The 24,566-nt window shown below is 45.4% G+C and overlaps 1 protein-coding gene across 1 annotated transcript; it reads right to left on the bottom strand.

Annotated features, from left to right (window-relative positions):
* Positions 1-1,630: 1,630 nt before the first annotated feature.
* Positions 1,631-3,139, bottom strand: LOC114095978 (sperm motility kinase 2B-like). Its single transcript, XM_027939409.2, has one exon. The coding sequence runs from the start codon at positions 3,137-3,139 to the stop codon at positions 1,631-1,633; it is 1,509 nt and encodes a 502-aa protein (XP_027795210.2).
* Positions 3,140-24,566: the final 21,427 nt, after the last annotated feature.

Raw genomic sequence — 24,566 nt, 5'->3', positions numbered from 1 at the left:
AAGGGGAGAGCAGAGCAGAGCTGCTCAGCTCCCAATCTGTCAGAAAGCAGACAGGGAGGGAGAGGGGAAGGGGAAGGGGAAGGCACACCCTTCCAGGGCACTCCCCAAGTGACCCCCCTCCTCCAGCCCCACCACACTTGCCCCCAGTTGCCACCCAGACAGTCCAGGATGGACTCAACAGGTTAGAGCTCCCACATTCTGGTCATTTCACCTCTGACTGTTGCTGCATTTACACAAGGGGCACCTCACCTCAAACCACACACCACAGTTTTACCCTTTCTAGAGTTAGAATCCCACACTGTGTGTCTTTTCCAGCTAGCTTCTTTCGCTCAGTGATATGCATTTAAAGTTCTTCATACTTTTTCATGGCTTGATAGCTCCTTTAGCTATTCCATTTTCTGGAAGTACCACAGCTTATGTATCCACCCACCTGCTCTAGAACATCTTGGTTGCTTCCAGGCTTTGGCAATGAAGAATAAAGCTGGTATAAACATCTGCCTGCAACCTCAGAGTCGGCACATACCAGGACGCAGAGGAGAGAACTGATTTCAGCTGAAGTTCAATTTACAGGTATTTGGGGGTTCACTATGGATTTTATGTTTATTCATGAATCTGTGTTCTCTGTATCAAGCAAAAAATAATCTCATACAAATTGAGGATTTTTTCACAATATTTTGAATATTTTTAAAGGAACACTTACGTTAGAAAATTTGGACACGTTGGAAAGGAGACCCTGAGTTTTCTTTGAAGCAATCTTTCCTGTTTTAGAGCAATGGTTCTTGAGGTTGGTAAGTGCAGCACTCCCCCATGGATAGCTAGCTACCTTACCTGGGAGCCTGTTAGGATCCTGGTTCTCAGCCCCACACTGACCGACTGAATCGGAAACATGGCCTGTGGTCCAGGAATCTGCATTGCTACAAGGTGGTTCTCATGCACACTAAAGATTGGTGATTAGATTTGGAAAACCAATCAGAAGAGTCTGAAAAGTGATTGAAGGTTTAAGAGTTAGAAAGGGAAAGTACACAGGAAAAAGGTCTGAGGTGGCCAGGGCCTTCTTCGAGGTGACAACTCCGACAGGTGCCACCCCCTGCTGCCCAAAAAACCTCAGGGAAGGATTCCTCCTGGCCAAGGTCACCAACTAAAAGTGATGTCTATATTGGCTCAAGTGGAGAGACACTCTCCACCCTGGGTCGGGGGAGCGAGTCTGTCCACAGGAGCTCAAAGCAGGAGAATGCTCCATCCTGGATCAGGTGAGTGACTCCTGTACTCAGTCTCAAGACCAGTGAGGCCCTGTCAACATGCAGAGGGAGGCACAGAAGTCCAGGCCTGGGAGAGGACGGTTGGTGGGCCCCTGCGCTCAACCTGAGGCTCACGTTTCTTTACATCATCATACATTTTAAACTTCGGAACAAAACAGTGATGATCCAATTTGTCGGAAACCAATTTATTAAGAAACATCTGAGAAGAATTGTGGGAAAGGAGAGAGGGGCAGGGCGAAGTGTCCCAGCAGGGCGAAGTGTCCCAGGCAGAACAGCCTCTGAGGTCTTCTGCAGGTGGGGGCAGAGGAGAGACGGCTGTCTGCTGGCGCTGTCTGTCTGTCTGGCTCTCCACTTCCTTGGAGGCAGGCTGTCTATGGGTGTGGCACGTCGCTTCTCTGTGACATTGGAGCCACTTTATTGCTGACACGTGGCACGCAGCAGCAGCACAGGGCTCGGACACAGGCAGCGATCCTGCTCCTCACCTGTTTCCAGCCATTGGTGTGGCCAGGGCCTTGCCTCGGGGCTGTGTCCAGGGAGGAGGAGCTGCTGTGTGCCCTGGACCACCAGACGAGGACCCTGGAGGGCTTGGGCCTGGGGAAGCCAGAGTCAGACTGGGAGCAGCTGCGGAGAGTGGGGGCCCCTGCAGGCGGGCAGCGCAGAGGAATGGCAGGCAGGCTGCCACCCCTGATGTCCCTGTGCCCTGGCTGTTGGGCGTCCTCGGGCAGCAGATACTCAGAGGGCAAGGGGAAGGTGCGCAGGGCAGGCTGGCTGGCGCTCCTCTGTGGGAGGACAGGGACATTGGAGAGATTCTCGGGGCGCTGGCGAGGCCTAAGCCACTGAGGCACAGGCTGCCCCTGGAAGGTGCTCCCTACCCCCTGGCCTTGCTGGTGCTTCAGGATGAGGTACGTCGCCATCACCACATCGAACTTCCTCTTGGCCAGAGACACCCAGGTTTGGTAGGGATCAAAACCCAGGTCGAACAGCATGGTCAGGATGGCGGGGTCTGGGCGTGTGGGCAGGGCCTGGCTGGAAGGATGGGGTGCACACGGCTCACCCTGCCGCAGCCATGGGTGCTGCAGGATCTGCTTCACTGTGGGTCGCTTCTTGGGGTTCAGGACCAGGATCTGGTGGATGAGCCTTCGTGCTTTGAGGGGAACAGAACTGGGCACCTGGAACCTGGCCAGAAGGATCCTCATCAGCATCTCCTGAGGGGTGTCCCCCCTGAATGGGTGGCTCCCCGTCAACATAAAATAGAGAATGACGCCCAGGCTCCAGATGTCCACTGGGGGGCCCTCATACTCTTGCTTCAGGACAATTTCTGGGGCGATGTAGGCCAGAGTACCCCATAAGTCATTCAGCTTCTGCCCGGCCGTGAACCTGGCGCTGAAGCCGAAGTCGATGAGTTTCACGTGTCCTCTGGCATCCAGCATGATGTTCGCTGGCTTCAGGTCTCGGTGCACGACGCCCTTGTCGTGGCAGTGGCCCAGGGCACACACGATCTGCCTGAAGAGTCTGCAGGCCTCCTCCTGCTGCATGCCACCAGGGGGGATGTGCTCAAGTAGCTGTCCCCCACCTGCGTACTCCATCACCATGTACAGGTTTTTCCTGGTCCTCATCACCTGAAAGAGCTGGATCACGTTGGGGTGCTCCAGGCTCCTCAACATTAGAGGTTCGGAGAGGTCCGAGATGTCCTGCGTCACCGTCTTCAGGACTTTCACTGCCACCTCTGCCCCCGTGAGGCGATGGCGGGCCAGGTGGACCTGACCAAACTCGCCATGCCCAATGGCCCTCAGGACCTCATACTGGTCCAGGAAGCCTGGCTCCTGGCAGGAGCCCGGCCCCCACAACGCTACTCTAGACTGACTACTCTTGCTAACCATGGACACCCTGAGCAGGAACACCCACTAAGGATGCTAACTGGAAAAAAAAATAACAAACCAAAACAACAAATCAAAATCAAAAACCAAAACCAGACAAAACAAAAAACCCAAATCAAAAAAGCAATATCCACAGACCACAACCACCAACCACCAACCACCAAACGCACTAACTATCTGGGAGTCCGACAGGTCACCACCAAGAGCTTCCTGTACTTGTGGACAAAACCCAGCCTCAGCCACCCCCTTATATACCGGCTGTTTGAGATTCCTCACAATGGCTCCTTGTGAGATCAGAGCTAGAAATGGCCCAGTCATGGCTGGACATAGCCCCAGTGGACGTCTCCCTCTGGGGCCTCCAGAACTTTTTCCATTTTCAGAATAAGAATAGAAAAGGACTCCAGATGCTTTTTGCTCCAGTGGGGTGTGGAGACTGATGTTTGCTTGTTTAGAAATCAACATTTGTACACTAGCTCAATGGACTTGTCATTTCAAGTCTCCAAATTTCTACTGACTTTGGGCTTTGGAAGACCTTGTCCTATCTACGCTCAAGGTATTCAATTCCTTTCTCTTGAAAGAGTTGCTGTCAAAAGTGTGGTAACCCCTCATCCACCTTGTGATACCACAACTGAATGCTGTGTTCCCTGAGACACTGGAGCACTCAGACTTCACACCTATGGGGTTGGGAGGGAGGAAGGCATCCTCATCATTTCCTCAGATGGTCCTCATAAGACCTCCTCTTAGAAGCCCTGGAATGCAAGAGATTTGATAGATTCAAAGTGATAAAGGACAAAACGTGGAAGCCAGGAATCCTACCACAGGCTGAAGTGTCCTTCCTAACGGAGGAAGAAACGGAGGCATTTCCTTGTCCGTGCTTCGTCCTGACGTTGTCCTGCTGCCGTAGCAACGCACTCTAGAGTGGGGAGTTTATTAGTTGGACTGGACCTTTAGTTTTGTTGACAGGCAAGTTTTAGATCAAAGCACTGTTTTCCTGAGTCCACCCCTGACGGAAGGGGCAGAGGATTTAACTGAAACCCTCAAACACCATTGTTTTATTACTTGCAGAGGGACATCCTGGTGACTGCACTCAGGACCTCACACTTATCAGGAAAGTGCTGTACCACTGAGCTGGTGCCCTGTTCCCCACAGTGGCAAAGGTTTTGAACTCAAGCAGAGAACACATCTTAAGCTCTCACATTGGGAGTTGAGCCCCTGAGGCTCACAGGCACTGCTGACAGCACCTTGGGCTTCCCTGGGGTCCTTCCCCCACTGGGTCCTGGGCATCTAGTTTTTTTTTGTCAACATGATGATATTCTTCTCTGTGGCCATTGCACTCTTGGGCAGGAGAGCCAGCTACATGCACAGTAGGTAGCCACATCCCAGGTTCTCCAGTGGAAGAGGGTGCAGCCCAGAGTGGGTGGGAGGATTGACTGCACAGGTGCCACCAAGGAGTCCTATAGGAAAATTTGACCTGTGTCTCTAGGCACACCCTCATGAGAAGCCACTGTGTCTGGGTTCCCTCAGCTCAGGAGTCTCCTGAGGTCCAGACAAGATGGCTTACAATCCCCCAGACTGAAGTGGCTCCTGTCCAGGGGAGCAGGTTCACCCAGGCTGGTGTGGAGCCAAGAGTGTCCACCTGGATCAGGCCACACAACGCCCCAGCTTACACAGGGGACCTGCCGTCGCTCACACTGCTGACGGCCCCTGTGCTTCCTGCAGTCCTTTGTCACCTGCGTCCTGGGCATCCAGTTCGTGGGCTACGTGATGATCTGCTTCTCAGCATCCACTGCGCTCTGCTCTCTGTTGTTTGGGAGGCTCTCCCACTACATGGGCAGGAGAGCCATCTACGTGCTGGGTAGGTGGCCCCCTCCCAGTTGGGCAGTGGAAGGGGGGGGACAGCTCAAAGTGGGGGTGGGGACTGATGGCACAGGTGCCACCCAGTGGTTCACCCTCACGAGAAGCCCCTCTGCAGTCACTGAGTCTAAGTCCCCTCAGCTCAGGAGCCTCCTGAGGTCCAGAGAAGACGGCCCACAACCCCCCAGGCCGAGGCGGCTGCAGTCCAGGGGTCAGGTTCTCTGAGGCGGGTTTGGAGCCCAGAGGTCCACCCCGATCAGGTCGCACGATGCCCCAGCTTGCTCAATAGACCTGCGGTCCCCTCACACTGTGTGACGGCTAAGCAGGTGGCAGAGGAGGAAATGTGACTCCTCTGCTGGGGGCTGAGTGCCCAGGGCACTGCCTGTCTCAGCTCCTCCGTCTGCCCAGGTGCAGCCACCCACCTCTCCTGCATCTTGGCCCTCCTGCTGTGGCATCCACGCTCCTCCCAGATGGCAGTGTTCTTCCTGCTCCCTGGGCTGTGGGACGTAGTGGACACTGGCTGATTCAGGACAACCGTGAGTCCCCAGAGCCCAGTACCTCGGCCCTCTTGTTCAGACACTGGGCAGGTGGCAGCTGCTGGTGTGGTCGCCAAACCCCAGCAAGTCCAAGGCTCCGTCTGAAGCCAGGTGCTTGCATGGGGGATGTGAGAGGGACCCAGGCTGTGAGGGATTCCCACCATGTTCTGGGTCTGCAGTATGTTCTCTGAGCTTCTGTTCAGGTCCATGAAGCCAAAGAGGGATCTGTGCAGGTTGACGCTGCCTGCCTGGCCTGGCGGTCCTGGGGGTGAGCAGCAGGTGCACACAGAGGAAGAGCAGGAGGAGGAGAGGGGCCTGCGGTGTTCAGAGAGTGGACCAGAAACAGGCTACAACCTGAGCATGGTGAGTCCTGTCCTGTGGGAGGCGAGGCCATGGGAAATGGTGAGACAGTCACCTGGGGCCCACCTGGCACAGAGATGGGACAGGACCAGAATGCCAAGGAGGGGTGTCAGGGCCCAGGTGCAACCCCATCGTGCGTCTGCAGGAACCCTTGAACTACTTGGAGGACTGGTGGCTGGGAGGAGGTTGAATACCCACGAGGACAGCAGGAGCCACAGGACAAAGTGGTCCTCAGGTTTGGTGGCAGGATCATGGCCAGGAATACCCGCTACAAAGAGGTGGGCATCTAAGCAAGCCACCATCCCCATGGTTGTGGAGTGGGGCTCTCCCAGGCAACGTGGCCAGCGAGGCCCCCAGTGAATTAGCAGACAGAGCAGCGGTGCGAGTCTCTGGGCTGGTTTGATGGCTGTGCTTCCTGCAAGAGAGAGGGGCACAGGTTTTAAGGGAAGGACTTGGGGGGAGCAGGAAGCAGGAGGTTCTGTGGGTGGCATGGGTGGGAGCAAACTTCTGCATCTGGGGGGTGGTGAAAAGGGCAGGGAACCTTCTGGCCCATATTGCCCACAAACCCTATGGAATGAGGGTGTTCAAGACAAGCAGACCTGCACAGTGTCTGGCACAATCACGGGTCCCCACGCAGGAAAATGGCATACAAGAGCCCCTCTTCCCTTGAGATGGCTCCATTCCACTTTTACCCAGGAGACACTCAGGGATTAGAAATTTGATAAAGAAAATCTACAAACCAGCTACACCCCAGTGTGCCAGGTAGGGGAGGGCTTTTCCCCTACACCTGATATAAAAGTGCACAGTCCCCACAGATCCTGGACTCGACCCCCAGGGCAGCTCCTTTCCCATGACCAGAATGAGCTGCCTGTTCACAGTCCAGCCTTAACCTGATCCCTGTGGCCAATGTGGCCCAATTTTCTGCAGAACTGGTGAGACGTGTGCTCGAACCTTCTCAGAAAGCTCCCTCTTCCTGCCTCTACCCTCAGAGAAGTGCTGCTTGACCTCCAGGAGGCATCTCCCCCACCGGGCCACCCTCTCCCATTTCATGATAAGGGGCATTGGTGAGGCTCACTGAGTGCTGCCAGCTGACCAGGCCTCGACAGTCATGTCAAGGCCCCTTCACCCCGTCTCACCCCATCTACAGCTAGTTGTGCTGGCACAGAAGCTCCCTGGTATCCCCAGCTGTCCAGGCCCCTTCCAGATCAACCCTGTCACCTGATTATGTGTAAATCTTCACTAATGTCACAGGGGAGCTGTAGCCATCTTTCCAGAGTTGACATCCATGCACGTGATCGTGAAGACCACAGGACTCACTTGGCCATGTTCCCCTGGGCGACGGGGCAGCACTGCAGATATTCTAATTGACAAACCAGGAGTAGGAGTGACCATAAGTCTTAACCTCCAGTTTTTTTTACTCCTTGATTCCAAAAAAAACCATTGCTCCCTGGGGAGCTGGGCCTGTCCCTCAGTGATATGGCACTTGCCTGATCAGTGTGAGGCCCTGGTGAAATCACCAGGTTGTCCCCACTGAAAAAAGTAAACGAAGGTTGCTTGAGGGATTTGGTTAAATCCTCTGCCCCTTTCATCATGTGTGGATTCAGCAACAAAGTGCTTTGACCTTGAACTTGCCAGTTGACAGACCTGGGAGAAGTTAAGTCCCATTAATAAATTACCCAGTCTAAGGTATTTTGCTACAGCAGCCTGGGGGAACCCACTCATGGGGAGTGCCTCCACTTCTTCCTCCTTTGGGAAGGACATTTTGCCTCTTCTAGGATTCTTGGTTTCTGCGTTTTTTCCTTTACCGCTTTGAATCTATCAGTGCACCTGTCATTTGTATATTAAGACTTCTAAGAAGAAATCTTAGGAGAACCTCTCAACCCCATGGGCTGGGGAGACTCCTCTACAGTGTCTCAGGAAACAGAGCATTCAGTTGTGGTATCGCAAAGTGGATGAGGGGTTAGTACTTTTGACAACAATTCTTTTAAGACCAAGGAATTGAAGTGACATAAGCAGGTTGGTCTTCATCAAGGCCAAGCTCAGGATGGATGGCCTGGAACTATTCACAGACCTGGCTACAACACGGCTTCAGAAGACGAATGTTCTGTCCAAACAGAGACCATCGGAAAGTCACTTTGGCTCTTCTCAACAGTCCAGGATGACAGGCCAGTGGCACAGGGCGTCATGTAGAACTCCTAGACACCTTACCCAGAAAGCACCAGAGAGGACTGACTTCAACATCTCCTTGGAGGTCTGAGAGTCCCAGCTTGTTCACCAACACTGCAAATGCATGACCTAGAATGTAAACTGACTTCTCAAACCACTAGAATGTTCTTTATTTCTTTTTGTTTTTAGTACCAGGGATTGATCCCAAAAGTACATGAACACTGAGCCACGTCTCCAGCTCTTTTTTTAATTTTTATTTTGAGACAGGGTCTCTGGCTTTGAACCTACAATGCCCCTGTTTCAGTCTCCTGAGCTACAGGGATTACAGTCCCCACAGATCCTGCCACCACACCTTGCAAGAGAAATTTCCAAAGTATTTATACACTCCAAGTGAAGAAAGACTGGGCTAAATTTCTCCAAATAATCCATGCTGTCACTCTCTAGATGTTTAATATAATTATAATAAGAATATTTGGTTTTATTTCTCGAGGCACACACGAACAATGGATTTATGTCCCTTCTTTATATTGACATAAAAGTTGAAGTTACCTCAGAGCCAATGCATAACAAATACTGAAGTCCCAGGAATGACTTGAACCAGAAGCCCTTGGATAAGAGATAATTTGTAATAAAATGATTTCTCAATTTTTCCTAGGTAGGGGTACATTATTGTTTTCTAAGACAAAACATGTGGGGTGAACAGTTTTTCTCATGCACTTGGTGATTTCTTTTGTAGTATGTATTTGCAGGTAGTTGTCTTGGCCAGGAGTGGCATTTTAAGTCTGAATTCCTGCTGCTGATTCCACTGAGCTTCCTTGAATTTGCACTGCACTAGAAAGCACAGCCCCAAGTCCAAGATGGCACACAGTGGTAATGCCAGCATCTCAAGAGGCTGAAGCCGATGAATGGCAAGTTCAAGGCCAGCCTCAACTTCTTAGCAAGATCCTGTAACAGGGTTGAGATTATCCAACTGCCCTATACTGGTGGGGACTCCCCTCTGCTTGGAAATATCAGGAAATGAGGAGGAGCAGGGGGAAACTAGTATGTGTCTAGGCAGTAGGAGGAGGGAAGGAGTGGTCAAGGCTGTCAGAGGGCCTCGTGCATAGTAAGAAGGGTCTGCAGTGGCAGCTCAGGGTCTAAGGGTGGTATGAAGAGTGTGTGGTGTTGGGAGGAGGAGCAGGCCGGCCAGGGCTGGTACAGTGACCTGGAGACTTAAGGATAGGTCTCCCTGAATCAGCATGTCATCTTACAAGGCTGGCCTCCCAGACACACCTGCCCCTCAGTCCTGTCCCAGAGATGGGATTCTAGCAGATCTCATCTAGGCCTGTCAGAAATCACACCAAGAGCAACAGGAAGCTAAGTGATGTACTTTTATCTACAAGCATTTACCAGACTGCCCAAGTTTGCACCAGCCACCAAACCCACTATAGAGCCCGGGGACTTGAGTGTGCACTCACATTTCTGGGGGCCAGAGTCTGACAACCAGTGTGGTCATGGCTGGTGCCCACTGAGGCCTCTCTCTGAGCTTGCAGATGGTCTCCCTGCCTGTGTTCTCACAGTGGTACCCTGGCAGTCTGTGGCTCGATTTCCTCTGCTGTAAGGACACTGCTCACATCTGATTAGGACTGTGAGGGGCTAGGAGTCAGCCCATCACACAGACTGGGCTCATTCCTCTCCAAACATCAGGCCATTGTGAGAAGTTATGTGATCCCAGACCTGTGAAGACAGCTCACTCAACACCCACCTACTAAGGCCATTTGGACCTGTACCAAATCCTGTAGGACAGTTGAACTGATACCAACCCAGTAAGGCCACTTTAATCATTACGAACCCATTCAGGCCACATTACTCTCTAACAATCCAGTGATGCCACTTGAATTGATACAAAGAACTGCAGTGTTTGGATGGTGTGATATTTTTGCAGGTCTATTGCATGAAGCCATTGCCCGTGAGTCACACTATGGCTGAACTGCACTTAATGAATCCCAGTGAAGCAGAGAGGCACATGGCTTGTTTGGTCTTTGCGGAGTCACTTTGTCCTCTGGGCTCTGTTGGTGGTGCATGCACAACCCCTGAATCACCGGCACGCAGGCCCTTCCCTGCCTGCCTTCAGAGGTTCCCATGTCACCTGCCCTGTCATTTAGAGGGTGCTGGACTTACTGGCCAATGCCTAGGCTCTGCTTAGTTCCTCCTTCTGCAATTTGTACGGGTTCCCCACCCTTTTAAAATAACTGTCTCCAGACTGTGGGACGAGCAAGGATCCCAGCTCCCTAACCTCGGTGGGGACACCCTGGAGGAGGAATCTACCGTAGGACTCCTCTGTGGGCTCAGGCTGGGGCTGCCCTCCGTGGGCTTCTGCTTGAGTTTGAGCTTCCACTTGGCCTCCTCCCTTTCCTTGGCCTCCCTGCCTGTCTCTTGCTCTGTGGTCTGCCCTGGGAGCATGGCCTTCATACCAGTAAGTCACCCACACGTGAGTCTCATCGTAGGTGCTGCTTCTACGAAAGTCTAACTTAAGGTAGGAACCATGAGGCTTACCTAAACATAGGTAATCTCCACAAGATCATTACCAGTAGTAAGTGTTCTGGTGGGCTCCCTGCTAGGCGGTAAGGACAGAGTGAGAGCGACAGAGTGGCTGTCCTGGAGGCAATCATAATCTTCCCTGGATGATGTGAAACACACAAAAAAATGAAAATTAATAATTCACGAATATTATCAGACATATTAGCTCTTGTTTTCACTTCTGGGTCCTTCTTGTCCTTTGTCCCCCTTCCACACACCATCCATGCAGCAGAGTTGGGTAGGGCTGGGCTGTTGGCTGGGTCTGCTCAGCCTCTCTGAGCCTGGCACACCTTTGGGGTGCGGGAATAGCTGAAGGGTCCCTGTGTCTTTGGTGTGGCACAGAAGTCACAGTGAGAGGTGCCAGATACGAGGGGAGCTGAGTCCAGGAACATGAGGGGACTCGGGGACCAAGGAGGTGAGGACTCTCCAGGTGTCCTAGCTCTGAGAAGCCACTCCAGGAAAGGGGAGCCGAGACCCCAAGCTGACGGAGATGCTGCTTCTCCTCATCCCGGTAGGATGGGCCATTGATATAGAAATCCAACTGAGGTGCAGAACATGAAGACAGTGTATTCCTTGCACCACACTCTTGAGGGCTGAGACGCACACCCACTATAAACCCAGGGGGGTGCACCAAATCAGTGGTCGAGAAAGCAGCCCTTTGGTATCTGGATCATCCATCTTTTATGGATTCTGCGAGGTCCTGTAGTACATGTGTGTTCTTGTATAAGATCCCTAGTATCTCAGACCTTCAGGGAAATAAAGGAGTCACTAAACCAATAAATAAGAAAAACCCTGTGCAAAAATCACACCCTCATTTCATGCTGTGCTTTGACTTGCTTGGTTTTAAGCTCAGCCTGAGGCCACCTAATCCCCAATTCAAGGCTGGTTAGAACCAATCAGGAGAGTTTTGTTGAACAAAGCAGAGGGAGGTCTGCTGTTTGGAAGTAAAACATTCAAGGGATTTAATTTTTATGAACACAAATGGATCATGTTCACTGAGTCCCTACTCACTGAAGCAGCCCTGTGACCTCTTCTACAGATTAATAAGGTCGGGGGCCTGTTTCCTGACTGGTTATCCCTTCTGGTCCTTCTTTCATGGTACCTTTTGAAATAAAAGATGTCTTCGCTCCTTAAGGAAGTTCTATTTCTTTCCTATTTGTAATATGGGGAGGGTGATATTTTCCCTGCTAATTCTGAGGGAAATAGAAGATAAACAAATCACTTTCAAGACTTGACCTACACAGAGCCTGTGTTTTCTAAGAATTGATTGATAATGTTGAATCACCAAGGGAGATTGTTAAATCTCTATCATCCATCACCTGCCTGTAATCTATCTATAGAACACACACACACACACACACACACACACGTCTCGTCTTAAGGACTTGGTCACAGAGATTTGACCTCACACAGTTCTGGGAGCTGGTTAGCCAGTCTCTGTAGGGTGATCACTTTCATATCTGATGCTAGAGGTTGAAACCTTCACGGCAGGCAAAGGGGCAGAGGAGTGGGCACTCTTGAAACCAAGAACAAGCTGAGGTGCCAGAGCAGGACCCTGGAACCCACGTCTGTGGTCACTGGCCTGGCTACATGTGTGCATGTCCTACAGAAGCTGGGCCCTCAGTCCCAGAGCTGGACATGCACATCTGGCCTGGGGGTTAGGGAGGGTGGCGGGGTCTAGGGAAGGGAGGTGATTGCAGGCCTTGTTGCCTGCTCATGCCAATGAGGTGCCAGCATTTAGGTGTCAATATGTGAGTTTGTGGGTCTCTTAGGTCACTTTAAGTTTGTTGATGTCTTTGGGCAAACAAGTTTTGTCGTTGTGGAGTATAACTAGTGACAATATTTAATTACATATGTTTCCATTTCTTTCAATGTATATTTTGAAATAGGTGCTTCTGCATATAGATTTTAAATTCTTATGTATAATTTATACCCTTCTATCTATATGCCTTTTAAATATTTAATTGTGAAATTATATAAAATTTTATATTATCATCACCTTATTAGTGGATTTTTCCATAGTTTTTAATTTTATACTTTTTTAATGATGGAGTGGCATCTTTTTGCTCACATTTAATTATTCCCTAAAATAGACTGATATAAATGGAATAGGTATAAATATTCTGTGTCTTGTACTATGTTCTAATGAGTAGGTAGAAATTTATTTGAAATATTTAGGTAGGTTACAGCGATTTATATATTTTTTCAGAAGTACATTAAACCCATACATTGATTTGGGAGGAATCAATATCATATTCAATCTTCATACCTTGGAACATAATGTATTTTATGGATACTAAGGACCTTCTTTTCCCTATTGTGACATCTGTGAAATTAGGATTTGTTTACAATAGATGGCATTTCATAATTTAATTGGCAGCGTGTTTCCTCAGTGTTTCATACAATGATGGCACGTCCAACAGTCTGTGGCAGTTTATGTTTGATGCACGAAGTGTCTCTACATTGAGTGGTGCTTTCTTTTAAGTTTCTTAATAAAGATGAATAGTTTTCTGTTTTATGTCTCAGTAGAATTATTCTTAATAGAGGGAAGATGGCGGCTGAGAGGAAGGACACCTGCCCAGGTTCCTCAAAGAAGAAAGACCACTGCTGAGCGAGGTGGGTGACCAAGGGGACTCACTCAAACTCAATCCTGGACAGTGAAGGAACCCTAGAGACACAGAGAGTCAGAAGCTTCAAACAGAGTATAAGAAATAATAGGGTGGCCGCTGAGGGGAGGGGCGCAGGCAGAGAGGGGACAGATGGCGGGAAATGGTGGCCTGGGGGACTCTGGGGAGTAGAGAGGGGGCTGAGCTTAACCAGAGACGGTGGTGGAAGTGGTTGAGTGAACAGCAACCAAAATCATTCAGCCCAAGAGCAAATAGTCTGGTAGCAACCATTTATAAGCGGTGTGAGCAGAGGCGGGGGCTCAGGAAGGTGGTTTCCAGCTGACCCCGCAGTCACTGTCATGGGCCCCGGCGTGTGCCTGGACCAGTGTGACAGGTGAGAGAGAGTCGTGCCCAGGGCACCCAGGCTCTGGGCACCAAGGAGAGAGCGCCTTTTGTTGCGGGTGCCCATAAGAGGGTTTGGGGAGATGCCAATAATGGCTGTCACAGGAGACGGGGAGCTGAAACTCGAAACCTTGGCTTTGTGTTCTGATGAAAGAAAACTTACAGTCAGACACCAAAAGCCTTGCAAGAGAACTTTATTATAAGTGAAAATAAAGTAAAAGCAAAGTGAGGTTTAGACAGAGCGCTCCCTCCCTCCCTCTTTCTCTGTCTCTCTCTCTCTCTCTCCATCTCTGAGAAGGAACAACACAGGAGACAATGCTGTGTCCAAGTTTATTACCATGGCACGTTTACCAGGACTGCTGGGGACCACTTTCTGCACTCCTTGCCAATCAGGTGTTCAGCTCCTCCTTCACGTCAGGCAGCGGGGTTTCTGTCCTTGGTTGGTCCTCTCTGGAACTGTCATGATGACCATCCTATTTAGGGGGGCTTCACCTACAAGTCAATCCCATACTAATGGGGCACTGGGGTTAGTAGCTGGTCAGCAGTTACCTTAGTGCACCTGTGCTGCTAAAGGAATCTTCCTTCCCAGACAAAGGGAGACACCCATAGCCGTAACTCCTAGCTTCACACCAATCTCAGTGCACCCTGTCAAGAGTTAGTCTCATTCTTCCTTTTCTTTTGATATATTTTTCCCGTTAGCTCCTTTGCTTTCTCATCCATTTTGAAAGTAGTTTAAAGAAGACCTTAAAGTAACTGAAAAAATCCTTATGACCTTGCCATGCATTTTACTGCTCATGGCTAGCTACTACCTAACAATGGCCACACGGGAGCATCCGCACCCCAGGATGCATTCATGGCCATAGCTGTGAACATGAGGCCTGTGGAGGTTTAGACTCCTCACCCTAAAAGTGGAATTAACAGAAGGCCCGAGGCTCTGATGTCCAGCAGAGACCAGCATCTCCCCACCCACAGAGTTCAGAGGTCAGCCAAGACCAAACCCAACCTCAGAACTTCCAGTTTAGAAGGCTGTCGCAGCCTTGCCCAGGGGGTCAGCACTCCTGGGCTGTCCCCCTATACAGGGAGACGGGGAGCTGAGAGCCACTGCACCAGCCTTGGCTCCTGGCCACAGTGGCTGGCAGCTCCATGAGGACCACAAAGGGGTGGGACTTAACAACACCCGGCCCTTGACCCAGGGGTTACAGAGCCCCCCCCAGAAGCACAAAGAATGAAAACCCATCCTTGCCAACAGTTTTGACTATGCCAGAGGAAACAAGCTCTGGATATCTCATTAAGAATTTTTTTTTTCTTTTTCCTATTCTTTCCCCAACATTTTCTTTTTTTCTCTTTTTTAAAATTAAAAGTTTTTATTTGATTACTTTATTTTTTACTTGGCGTGATTTTGTGTGTGTTCTCACTGCATGGATAGGTTCAAACACACACACACACACACACACACACACACACACACATTCATAAAATTTAGCTTTCATTTTAATTGCTTTCTTCTTCACCCATTTTTATTTAGCCTTGGTTTGACTATGGTGAGGTAAAATTATAGGTGGGTTTAAATTGTTTTAATCTTATATTTGCTTGTTTGTTCACACTTTGTTTTTTGTTCTCATTGCCCCTAATTTACTCTCTTTCCCTATCAATAGCCAAGTTTTTTTTTGATCTATCCTCTTCTCTTTCACTATTTTATTAATGTCACTCATTTTTTAATTCCTCTTTTTTTTTTTTTTGTTCCAGGGATTGAAGCCTTTGTTTTGTATTTTTTTTTTATTTTTTATTTTGAGACTGGGTCTTGCTAAGTTGCTTAGGGCCATGCTAAGTTGCTGAGCCTGGCTTTGAACCTGTAGTTCTCCTGTCTCAGCCTCCAGAGTTTCTGGGATCACAGGCACGTGCCACCACATGGGCTTACTCCTTGTTTACAACTACCATAGTTATCTCCCACTTCTCCTCTGTTCACTCTTTAAACAGTCCAAACTTCCTCTGTCACCTACCCTATTTTCTCCTCACTTAAGAAACTTCAATTCTACTGACAGAATTAAATAATGTATGTAATTCCTAACCTATTCCTGTTGCTGTGATCATTAATTCTGTGGATGAGGTGGTAGACACCTGCTGTTGAATGTCTGATCTTGCATTATGGTTGCTTGTTGCTGATACTGATGCTGAATGCTGACCCCACAATTCCTATCCAGGTGGTAATAGATGTCAAAGTAGACAGGAGCCATTTATTTTAGGACTACATTGGTCATAAGCATTAGTGCTATTTCTGGCTGCCTTTTTTTCTAGAAAAGGGGCTGGAAAGTGATTGGGACATTTCACATTCACAGAGTAGAGATCCTGCTGCCAAGCAATACTCTCAACTCAGCCAAGTAACAGGGAACTTCACTCCTCATATGACCTGCCCCCCTTGGGCCTCAACAAAACTTCAACATATATAATGGGGGGAGACAAAGACCCCTAACTATCAACCAAGCCCCAAGAAGGAACAACCAGAGGGCACCTGGACACTTATGCATACCTCAAAACCATAGAGAAGTCCCTGGAACAAAAAGGATAACTACACACAAAAAGACCCACATATAAAAAGGTGGGAGAGGAATCCATCTCAAGTGATGCACTAGTCCAAGGCTTCTGAAAACTTGAAACAGGCAAACAAATCTCCCTCCAAAATTCACGATCTCCCAAGAAAGGAATCCCAGATATGGAAGTAGATGATATTCCAGAGAAAGATTGTAAAAATCTGATTTTTAAACTGTTCAATGAACTAAAAGAAGGTCTAAGGAACGAATTAAACAGCAGTTACAGGAGATGAAAGATCATTTCAATAAGGAAATAGAAATATTGAAAAAAAACCTACTACTGGAAATGAAAGACACTATGAATCCAATTAAAAATTCACTTGGAAGGGTCACCAACAGATTAGATTGCATAGAAAATAGACCTTGAGAACTTGAAGACAGAGTATATGAACTTGAATATTCAATATGCAATAAATGGAAAAAAAGTCATGATCAGAACATATAAGAACTCTGGGACAACAAGACAACAAACCCAAGAGCCATTGGGATGGAAGAGAACATTGAGATACAGGATAAAGGCATTTAGAACCTCTCAGTGAGATGATAGCAGAAAACTTTCCTCACATTAGAAAAAAAGACATCCACGCACAGGATGCATACAGAACTCCAAATAGGCAAGATTAGAAAAGAACCTCTCAAAGACACATCATAATCAAAATGCCTAACAGAAAACAAGGAAAAATTATTAAAAGCTATATGAGAAAAACATCAGGTCACTTTTAGAAGCAAGACAATAAAGCTCATTCTGACTTCTCAACACAGACCCTAAAATCAAGGAGGGCCTGGAATTAGATATTTCAAGCTCTAAAAGAAAACTTTTGTCATTATATATCCTAGAGATTAGTGCTCTATCTGATGTGCATGTGGTAAAAATTTGCTCCCATTCTTTAGGCTCTCTACTCACCTCACTGATTGTTTCTTTTGCTGAGAAGAAGCTTTTTAGTTTGAATCCATCCCATTTATTGATTCTTAATTCTATTTCTTGGTCTATAGGAGTCTTGTTAAGGAAGTTGGGGCCTAACCCCACATGATGGAGATTTGGGCCTAACTTTTTCTTCTATTAGGCGTAGGGTCTCTGGTCTAATTCCTAGGTCCTTGATCCACTTTGAATTAAGTTTTGTACATGGTAAGAGATAGAGGTTTAATTTTATTTTGCCACACATGGATTTCCAGTTTTCCCAGCACCATTTGTTGAAGAGGCTATCTTCTCCAATGTATGTTTTTGGCATCTTTGTCTAGTATGAGATAACTGTATTTATGTGGGTTTGTTTCTGTGTCCTCTATTCTGTACCATTGGTCTTTTTCCAGATGAATTTCTTGACTGCTTTTTCTATCTCTATGAAGAATGTCATTGGGATTTTGATTGGAATTGCATTAAATATGCATAGTGCTTTTGGTAGTATGGTCATTTTGACAATAAATGGAACCACCATTTGACCCAGCTGTCCCATTCCTTGGTTTATACCCAAAGGACTTAAAAACAGCATACTACAGTGATGCAGACAACAACATTTATAGCAGCACAATTCACAATAGCTAAATTGTGGAACCAACCTAGATGCCCATCAGTAGATGAACGGATAAAGAAAATGTGGTCTATATATACAATGGAATATTACTTGGCATTAAAAGAGAATAAAAATCACAGCATTTGCAGGTAAATGGATGGAGTTGGAGAATATTATGCTAAGTGAAGTAAGCCAATCCCTAAAAGCCAAATGCCGAATGTTTTCTCTGATATGTGGATGCTGATCCATAATGGGGATGGGGGCGGGGCAGAGCATGAGAAGAATAGAGGAACTTTAGATAGAGAAAAGGGAAGGGAGGGGAATGGGGGTAGTAAAGACAAGATGAACATCATTACCCCAAGTACATATATGAGACACAAATGTGTGACTCTACTTTGTGGTACAACCAGAGATATGAAAAATTGTGCTCTATATGTGTACTATGAACTGTAATACATTCTGTTGTCATGTATAACAACCTAGAATAAATAAATAAATTTTTTAAAAAGGAAACCTTTGTCAGCCAAGATTTCTATATCCAGCAAAGCTATCCTTCAGAAATGAAAAATAAAAACTTTCCATGACAAGGATAAACTAAAAAAATTCAAGACCATAAAGCTAGCAATACAAAGAATACTCAAACATCACACAGGGTAACAACAACAACAACAACAACAACAAAAAACAAAAAAACCCAAACTCTACAACTCCACAGCAGCAGTGGAAGTTCACTAGAAGAGCAGCTAAAAAAATCAAGATTGAATTAAATATAGCAAACAAACCAAAATGGCAGGAAATCACAAGCATTTATCCATGATAAGATTCAATATAAATGTCTCAACTCCCCAATTAAAAGACATAGGCTGGCAGAACAGATTAGGAAACAATATCCAGCTCTCTGCTGTTTATAAGAGACTCATTTCATAGGCAAAGACACCCATAGGCTGAAAGTAAAAGGGTGGAGAAAATATCCCATGTGAATGGAGTCCAGAACCAAGCAGAAACAGCTGTTCTCGTATCTGACAAATAGGTTTCAAGCAAAAACTAATCAGAAGAGAGAAACAAGGCCACTGCATACTGGTAAAGGGAATAGAAGAATCTAACAAGAAGATAAAATGATAATAAATTATCATATAATAAATACATGCCCCAAATGTTAGTGTACCTAATTACATAAAATATACTTCCTGACATTAAATACCAGGTAGACTCCTATATAACAATAGTTTAACACACCCTACCACCAATAAATAGGTCATCCAAACATAAAATCAAGATATTTGTGACCTAAATAACACTATAAATCAAATGGACCTGACATCTATAGCATATTTCACCCCAAAACAGCTGAATTTGCTATCTTCTCAGCAACTCATGAAACCTTTTCCAAAATAGACCATATTCTAGGTCACAGTGGAAGTGTTGGACAATATTTAAAAAATTGTTAGAATCCTGTATATCCTATCAGATTATAATGGAAAGAAACTAGAATTAAAAGCAAGAAAAATAATAGAAACCACATAAACACATGGAGATCACATAAACACATGGAGATTGAAGAATATTCTTTTAAACGAGGAATGGATCATAAAAGAAAGGAGAAGTCAAGAAATTCTTAGAAACAAATGAGACAGAAGTACAACATGTCAAGATCTCTGGGATAGCATGAATGCAGTTCTAAGTATATAGCATTGAGTGCCTACATTCAAAACAGAGTGATCATCCCAAATAAATAATCTAATGCTTCACCTTAAGGACTTGGAAAAGGAAGCACAAACAAATGCCAAAATTAGTCAAAGACAGGAAATAATTAAGATTGGACCCTAATTTAATGAAGTTGAGAATAAAAGAGCAATGTAAGGATCAAATCAACAGAATTGATTCTTTTAGAAGATAGATATAATTGATAAACCCTCAAACAAACTAACCAAAAGAGAGAGAGAGAAGACCAAATAAACAAAATTAAAGATGAAAAAATGTCACCACAGACACTTCTAAAATCTGAACAATTATTAGAAACCACTTTGAAAACTTCTATGCCAATAAACAGGAAAGTCTAGAAGACATTGGCAAATTTCCAGACATGTATGACTGGCCCAAATTGAACCAGGAAGATATAGAAAAGCTAAACAGACCAATATCAATGGATGAAATTGAAACAGCAATTAAAAGCCTGCCAACAAAGAAAAGCCCAGGACCAGATGACTTCTCAGCTGAATTCTGCCAGACCTTTAAAGAAGAACTATCACTGGTCTTTCTCAAATTATTCCATGAAATTGTAAGGAAGGGAATACATTCTATGAAGCCAAATAATCCTAGTATCAAAACCAGATATAGACATATCAAGGAAATAAAACTACAGAACAATATCCCTGATAAATATAGGTGCAAAAATTCTGAATAACGTATAAACAAAACCACATTCAAAAACCTATCAAGGGGCTGGGGATGTGGCTCAAGCGGTAATGCGCTCACCTGGCATGCTCGGGGGGGCTGGGTTCGATCCTCAGCACCACATAAAAATAAAATAAAGATGTTGTGTCCACCGAAAACTGAAAAATAAATATTAAAAAATTCTCTCTCTTAAAAAAAAACATATCAAGAAGGTAATAAACTATGATCAAATGAGTTTTATTCCAGGTATGAAAGATTGGTTCAACATATGCGAATCAATAAATGTGCTTCACCACATAAATAGAGTTAAGGTCAAGAATCCTATGAGCATCTCAATAAATGCAGAAAACACCTTTGATAAAATCCAGCACCCATTCATGTTAAAAACACTGGAGAAACTAGGGATAGAAGAAACTTACCTCAATATTATACAGGCTATATATGACAACCCAAAGCCAACACATAACTGAATTAAAAAAAAAAAAAAAACTGAAAGCATTTCTTCTAAAATTAGGAATAAGACAAGGACACCCATCTCACCACTCCTATCCAATATAGTACTTGAAACTCTGTCTAGAGCAAGCAGGCAAGAGAAGGAGACTAAAGGGATACCAATAGGAAAAAAGAGTCAAACTATCTCTGTTTGCTGGTGACATCTTATATCGAAAAGATGCCCCCCTCCCCAAAAAAATACTCCATCAGAAGACTCCTAAAACTTATAAATTCACCAAAGCAGAAAAATACAAGATAAACATTCATAAAACAATAACTTTCCTATGCTCTAACAGTGATTTTGCCAAAAAAGAAACCGAAAAAATTATCCCATCCACATTAATCTCAAAAAAAATCCAATTAAAATATCTGGCATTTAATCTAACCAAGGAGGTAAAAGATCTCTACAGTGAAAATTACGGAACACTGAAGAAAGAAATCAAATAACTCAGAAGATGAAAAGACCTTGAGTGTTCTTGGATAAGCAGAATTAAATGGTCAAGATGGTTATACTGTCAAAAATGCTATACAGATTCAATATCCCCATTAAAATATCAATGATATTCTTCACAGAACTAGAAAAAAATAGTCATGAAGTTCATTTGGAAGAATAAGAGACCCAATAGCCAAAGCAATCCTTAGCAAGAAGAGCGAGGCAAGAGGGATCACAATACCTGATCTCAAATTAAACTACAGAGCTATGGTAGCATCGCGCTGGGTGAAATAAGCCAGACTCAGAAAAGCTACCGTGGAGTATTTCTCTCATGTGAATAGAGCAATATAAGGGAAAAAATTAGGGCTGGGGGTCAGATGTCGTAAGGATCAAGGGAAGATGAATGGAGTAGAAGAAGGGGAATGAGGGGAGGGAGGAAGATAGGAAATGGGAGGGAGTGGGGAATGAATTTGACAAAATCACACTATAGAATGCATAAGTACACCAACTGAATTCCACCTTTATGTGTATCTATGAAGTACTGATTAAAAATAAATAAATATACAAATAAATAAATGGAAGACCAGAAGAGTGGAGGGGGGAGAATAGGTGGAGGGGGGAAGGGAGGAAAAGGAGGGGGACTGAGAACTAAATAGAGTAAATTATATTCCATGCATGTATGAGTTTGCTAAAATGAAACCAAATGTTATGTACAACTATAATGCACTCATAAAAGAAAGAAAGAAAGAAAGCATTATTCTTAGGTAGTTTATGATTTGACAGTTTTCAGTGCAGTCTTTCATATTTAAATCTGTAATAGATTTTTGTTATCATATGTGGGAAAGCTTGACTTTTTTTAAACCTAATATTCTTATATTTGTAGATTTATTTGCCATTCATGATTTTTAGGTTGGTTGCTGTTCGTGTATTTTTTTCTTCTGTTGTTCTGCTCGATGACAAAGGCACGGGAAGCTTTGGCATCACTCAGCACACATTCACCTGCTCCTCAAAGTCTTGAAATTTTGTTTATACAAAAATCTGTATCAAATGCCGGCAGGTTGTAGGGAAACTGTTATGGGTGTGGCTGCGAAAATGAAGACAATGCTCTTGTCCTCAGGAATTCCCAGCATAGTACTCAGACTGAAAGACCAGTTGTTTTTATTTTGCTGAAATTAATGTTCACTGTGTGTATTTGGGATGAATGTCCCCGATCCCGCAGCCCTGGAGACGGTCCCTTAAATCAGAGCTTTTGCAGGAACAGCAGGGACTGTGTGCGCTGTGATCACCTGACCTCTGAGCTTTGTGCATCCCTAGTGAGGTTTTGATGGGTGTCGACTGTAAATTTAAACAAATGAAAGCTGCCTGGGTTGAAGCTTCTGTGCTTCAATTATTTGCCAAACTGTCTAAGTCCATTTTGGGGTTGCTAGAATACCCGATCATATAGTTATTACTCACAGTCTTGGAGAGATAGAGTAGAGAGAGACACAGATATATATATATATATATATATATAGAGAGAGAGAGAGAGAGAGAGAGAGAGAGAGAGAGAGAGAGAGAGAGAGGATAGAGATAGATAGATAGATAGATAGATAGATAGATAGAGAACGAACCTGCTAAGGGCCAAATTGGTCATTTTAGAAAGAGCCCTATCTTCAAATAAAGGCATTAATCCATTTAGGGCAGAGCCCTGGTGGCTTAACCGCACCTTAAAGGTCCTACCTCTAATACTGAGGCAATCAAGTTTCAACCTGAGTTTTGGAGAGAGCAAACCCTCAATCCACAGCAGGAAACTAAAATGTACTTTAGTCTCTCTTCTTACCCCTATTTGTGACATCTGAATCTGCTCATGTTGGTTTCCCCACCAGCTGACCAAGTGCTACATCAAACTCACTATGCAGCCTGAGTCCTGACATAGCTTCTCTGGCTTTGGGTAAGGATCAGAACCTCTTGCCTTGGTTTCCACTCATGTAAGATGGTTACAATTTCAAAGCATCATTTAAATGTCTCAAATAGCGACTTTTATCAGTCATATTTTTAAAAATATTCTTTCTCTTTGGATCCTTAGAAATAAAGGCCTATATTTCTTCTGAAAACACTTGAGAAAATTATTTTAGGAGAACATGAGAATACTGTGATTAAAATATCTTTTGAGTTTTCTATATTGGATTCAAGTAGTTAAAATTCCAGTAAGAGTAGATCCAGAATCAGAGCTTGGTTGGGGGTACAAAAAAAATTCTGCAAGAGACTCTTAGGTTTATTTTACTGATACTGCCGGTTATCAGTGACGAGTCCTGCTCCCTCACATGTTGGAACATTAGAGAAGCATGCGCAGAGGCAGGCATATAAAGCAGGGTTTATTTAAAAAGTGGTAACATAGACTCCTCCTGGGAGGGGGAAGTGGGCCATAGCTGGTATCCTGGTATCCCCAGGAGCGAGGTGTTCTACCCTTTTTGTATGTCCTAGGCTTCCTTTGTTCTCTTACCCTCTTCCTGCTTAGGTGACTAGGCCCAGGAATGCTCTGGGGTGGGACGGCCAAAAGGTGGGAAACAGGTGGACCCAAGGGGGAAGGCAGGATGGAGCAGCCCAGGTCACATTAATTAAGGATCTTACAGCTCCCTGTAGGGAGGGGCAATTCCTGGGCCAGGTTACCTTACCAACAGGTTGGAGTAGGGGCAGGTTCTTGATAAGGGTGGAGGAAGGGCTCTGAAGGAATTTCAATCTCTCAGGGAACAGTCTCCAACTTCCCAGACTCACTCAAAATTGGCCTCCTTGATCCGACCTGACTTGATTTACCTATCTATACTGACTGCCTGTCTAATTCTGGCTTCATCATGTTGAGAGAGTTCTGAGGTTAGTCATGTTTGCTAAGGGAGCAAGATAGGAAGCAATGGTGTGCTTGGGGTATGTTTTCAGACCTTGTGTTCATGTGACAGCTAACGTTAAATCTGGAGCTATGTGGATAAAATGCTGTGCGTAGTAGATTGAACCATCTGTAATTGCTGTTTCTATAGGTCAAACAATGGTTGAATAATGGCAATTTCATGATTAAATTTAACAGCAATCTATTTTAACATTTGCAACAGTTCTCTAAGGCAGGACTATTCTTTCCTGTTTGACAGGAGAGGATGATGAGGCACAGAGAGGTTGAGCAACCCGCCAAGGTCAAAGCTGGATAATGGGGACTTGCATGCCAGCCCAGGCAGCTGGCAGTCACACTCCCAGCCTCATGCTCTGGAAATTCTTCTTGAAACATCTATAAAAGACAGATTACTTTTGTTTTAAATCTGAGTGTTTCTAGACTATTGTAGAAATACCACAATATCTGAAATAAAGAATTTTGTCATTATTATTATAATTACATAAGAATATTTTTCATCTTGGAACAGCACCATGTATCTCTGCAAAAATCTTTCACCACTAAGAATTCCTGAAATATTTTTAGTCCTTGAGGCTCTCTAATGTCTACTATGGTTAGATTTATTCAATTCATTTGCAACTGCATATCAGAGTATTAAAATGGATAGTGCCCAAG

Source organism: Marmota flaviventris, chromosome 6 (assembly GCF_047511675.1).
Source record: "Marmota flaviventris isolate mMarFla1 chromosome 6, mMarFla1.hap1, whole genome shotgun sequence".
NCBI lineage: Eukaryota > Metazoa > Chordata > Mammalia > Rodentia > Sciuridae > Marmota > Marmota flaviventris.
This window is presented reverse-complemented; position numbering and strand designations above follow the sequence as displayed.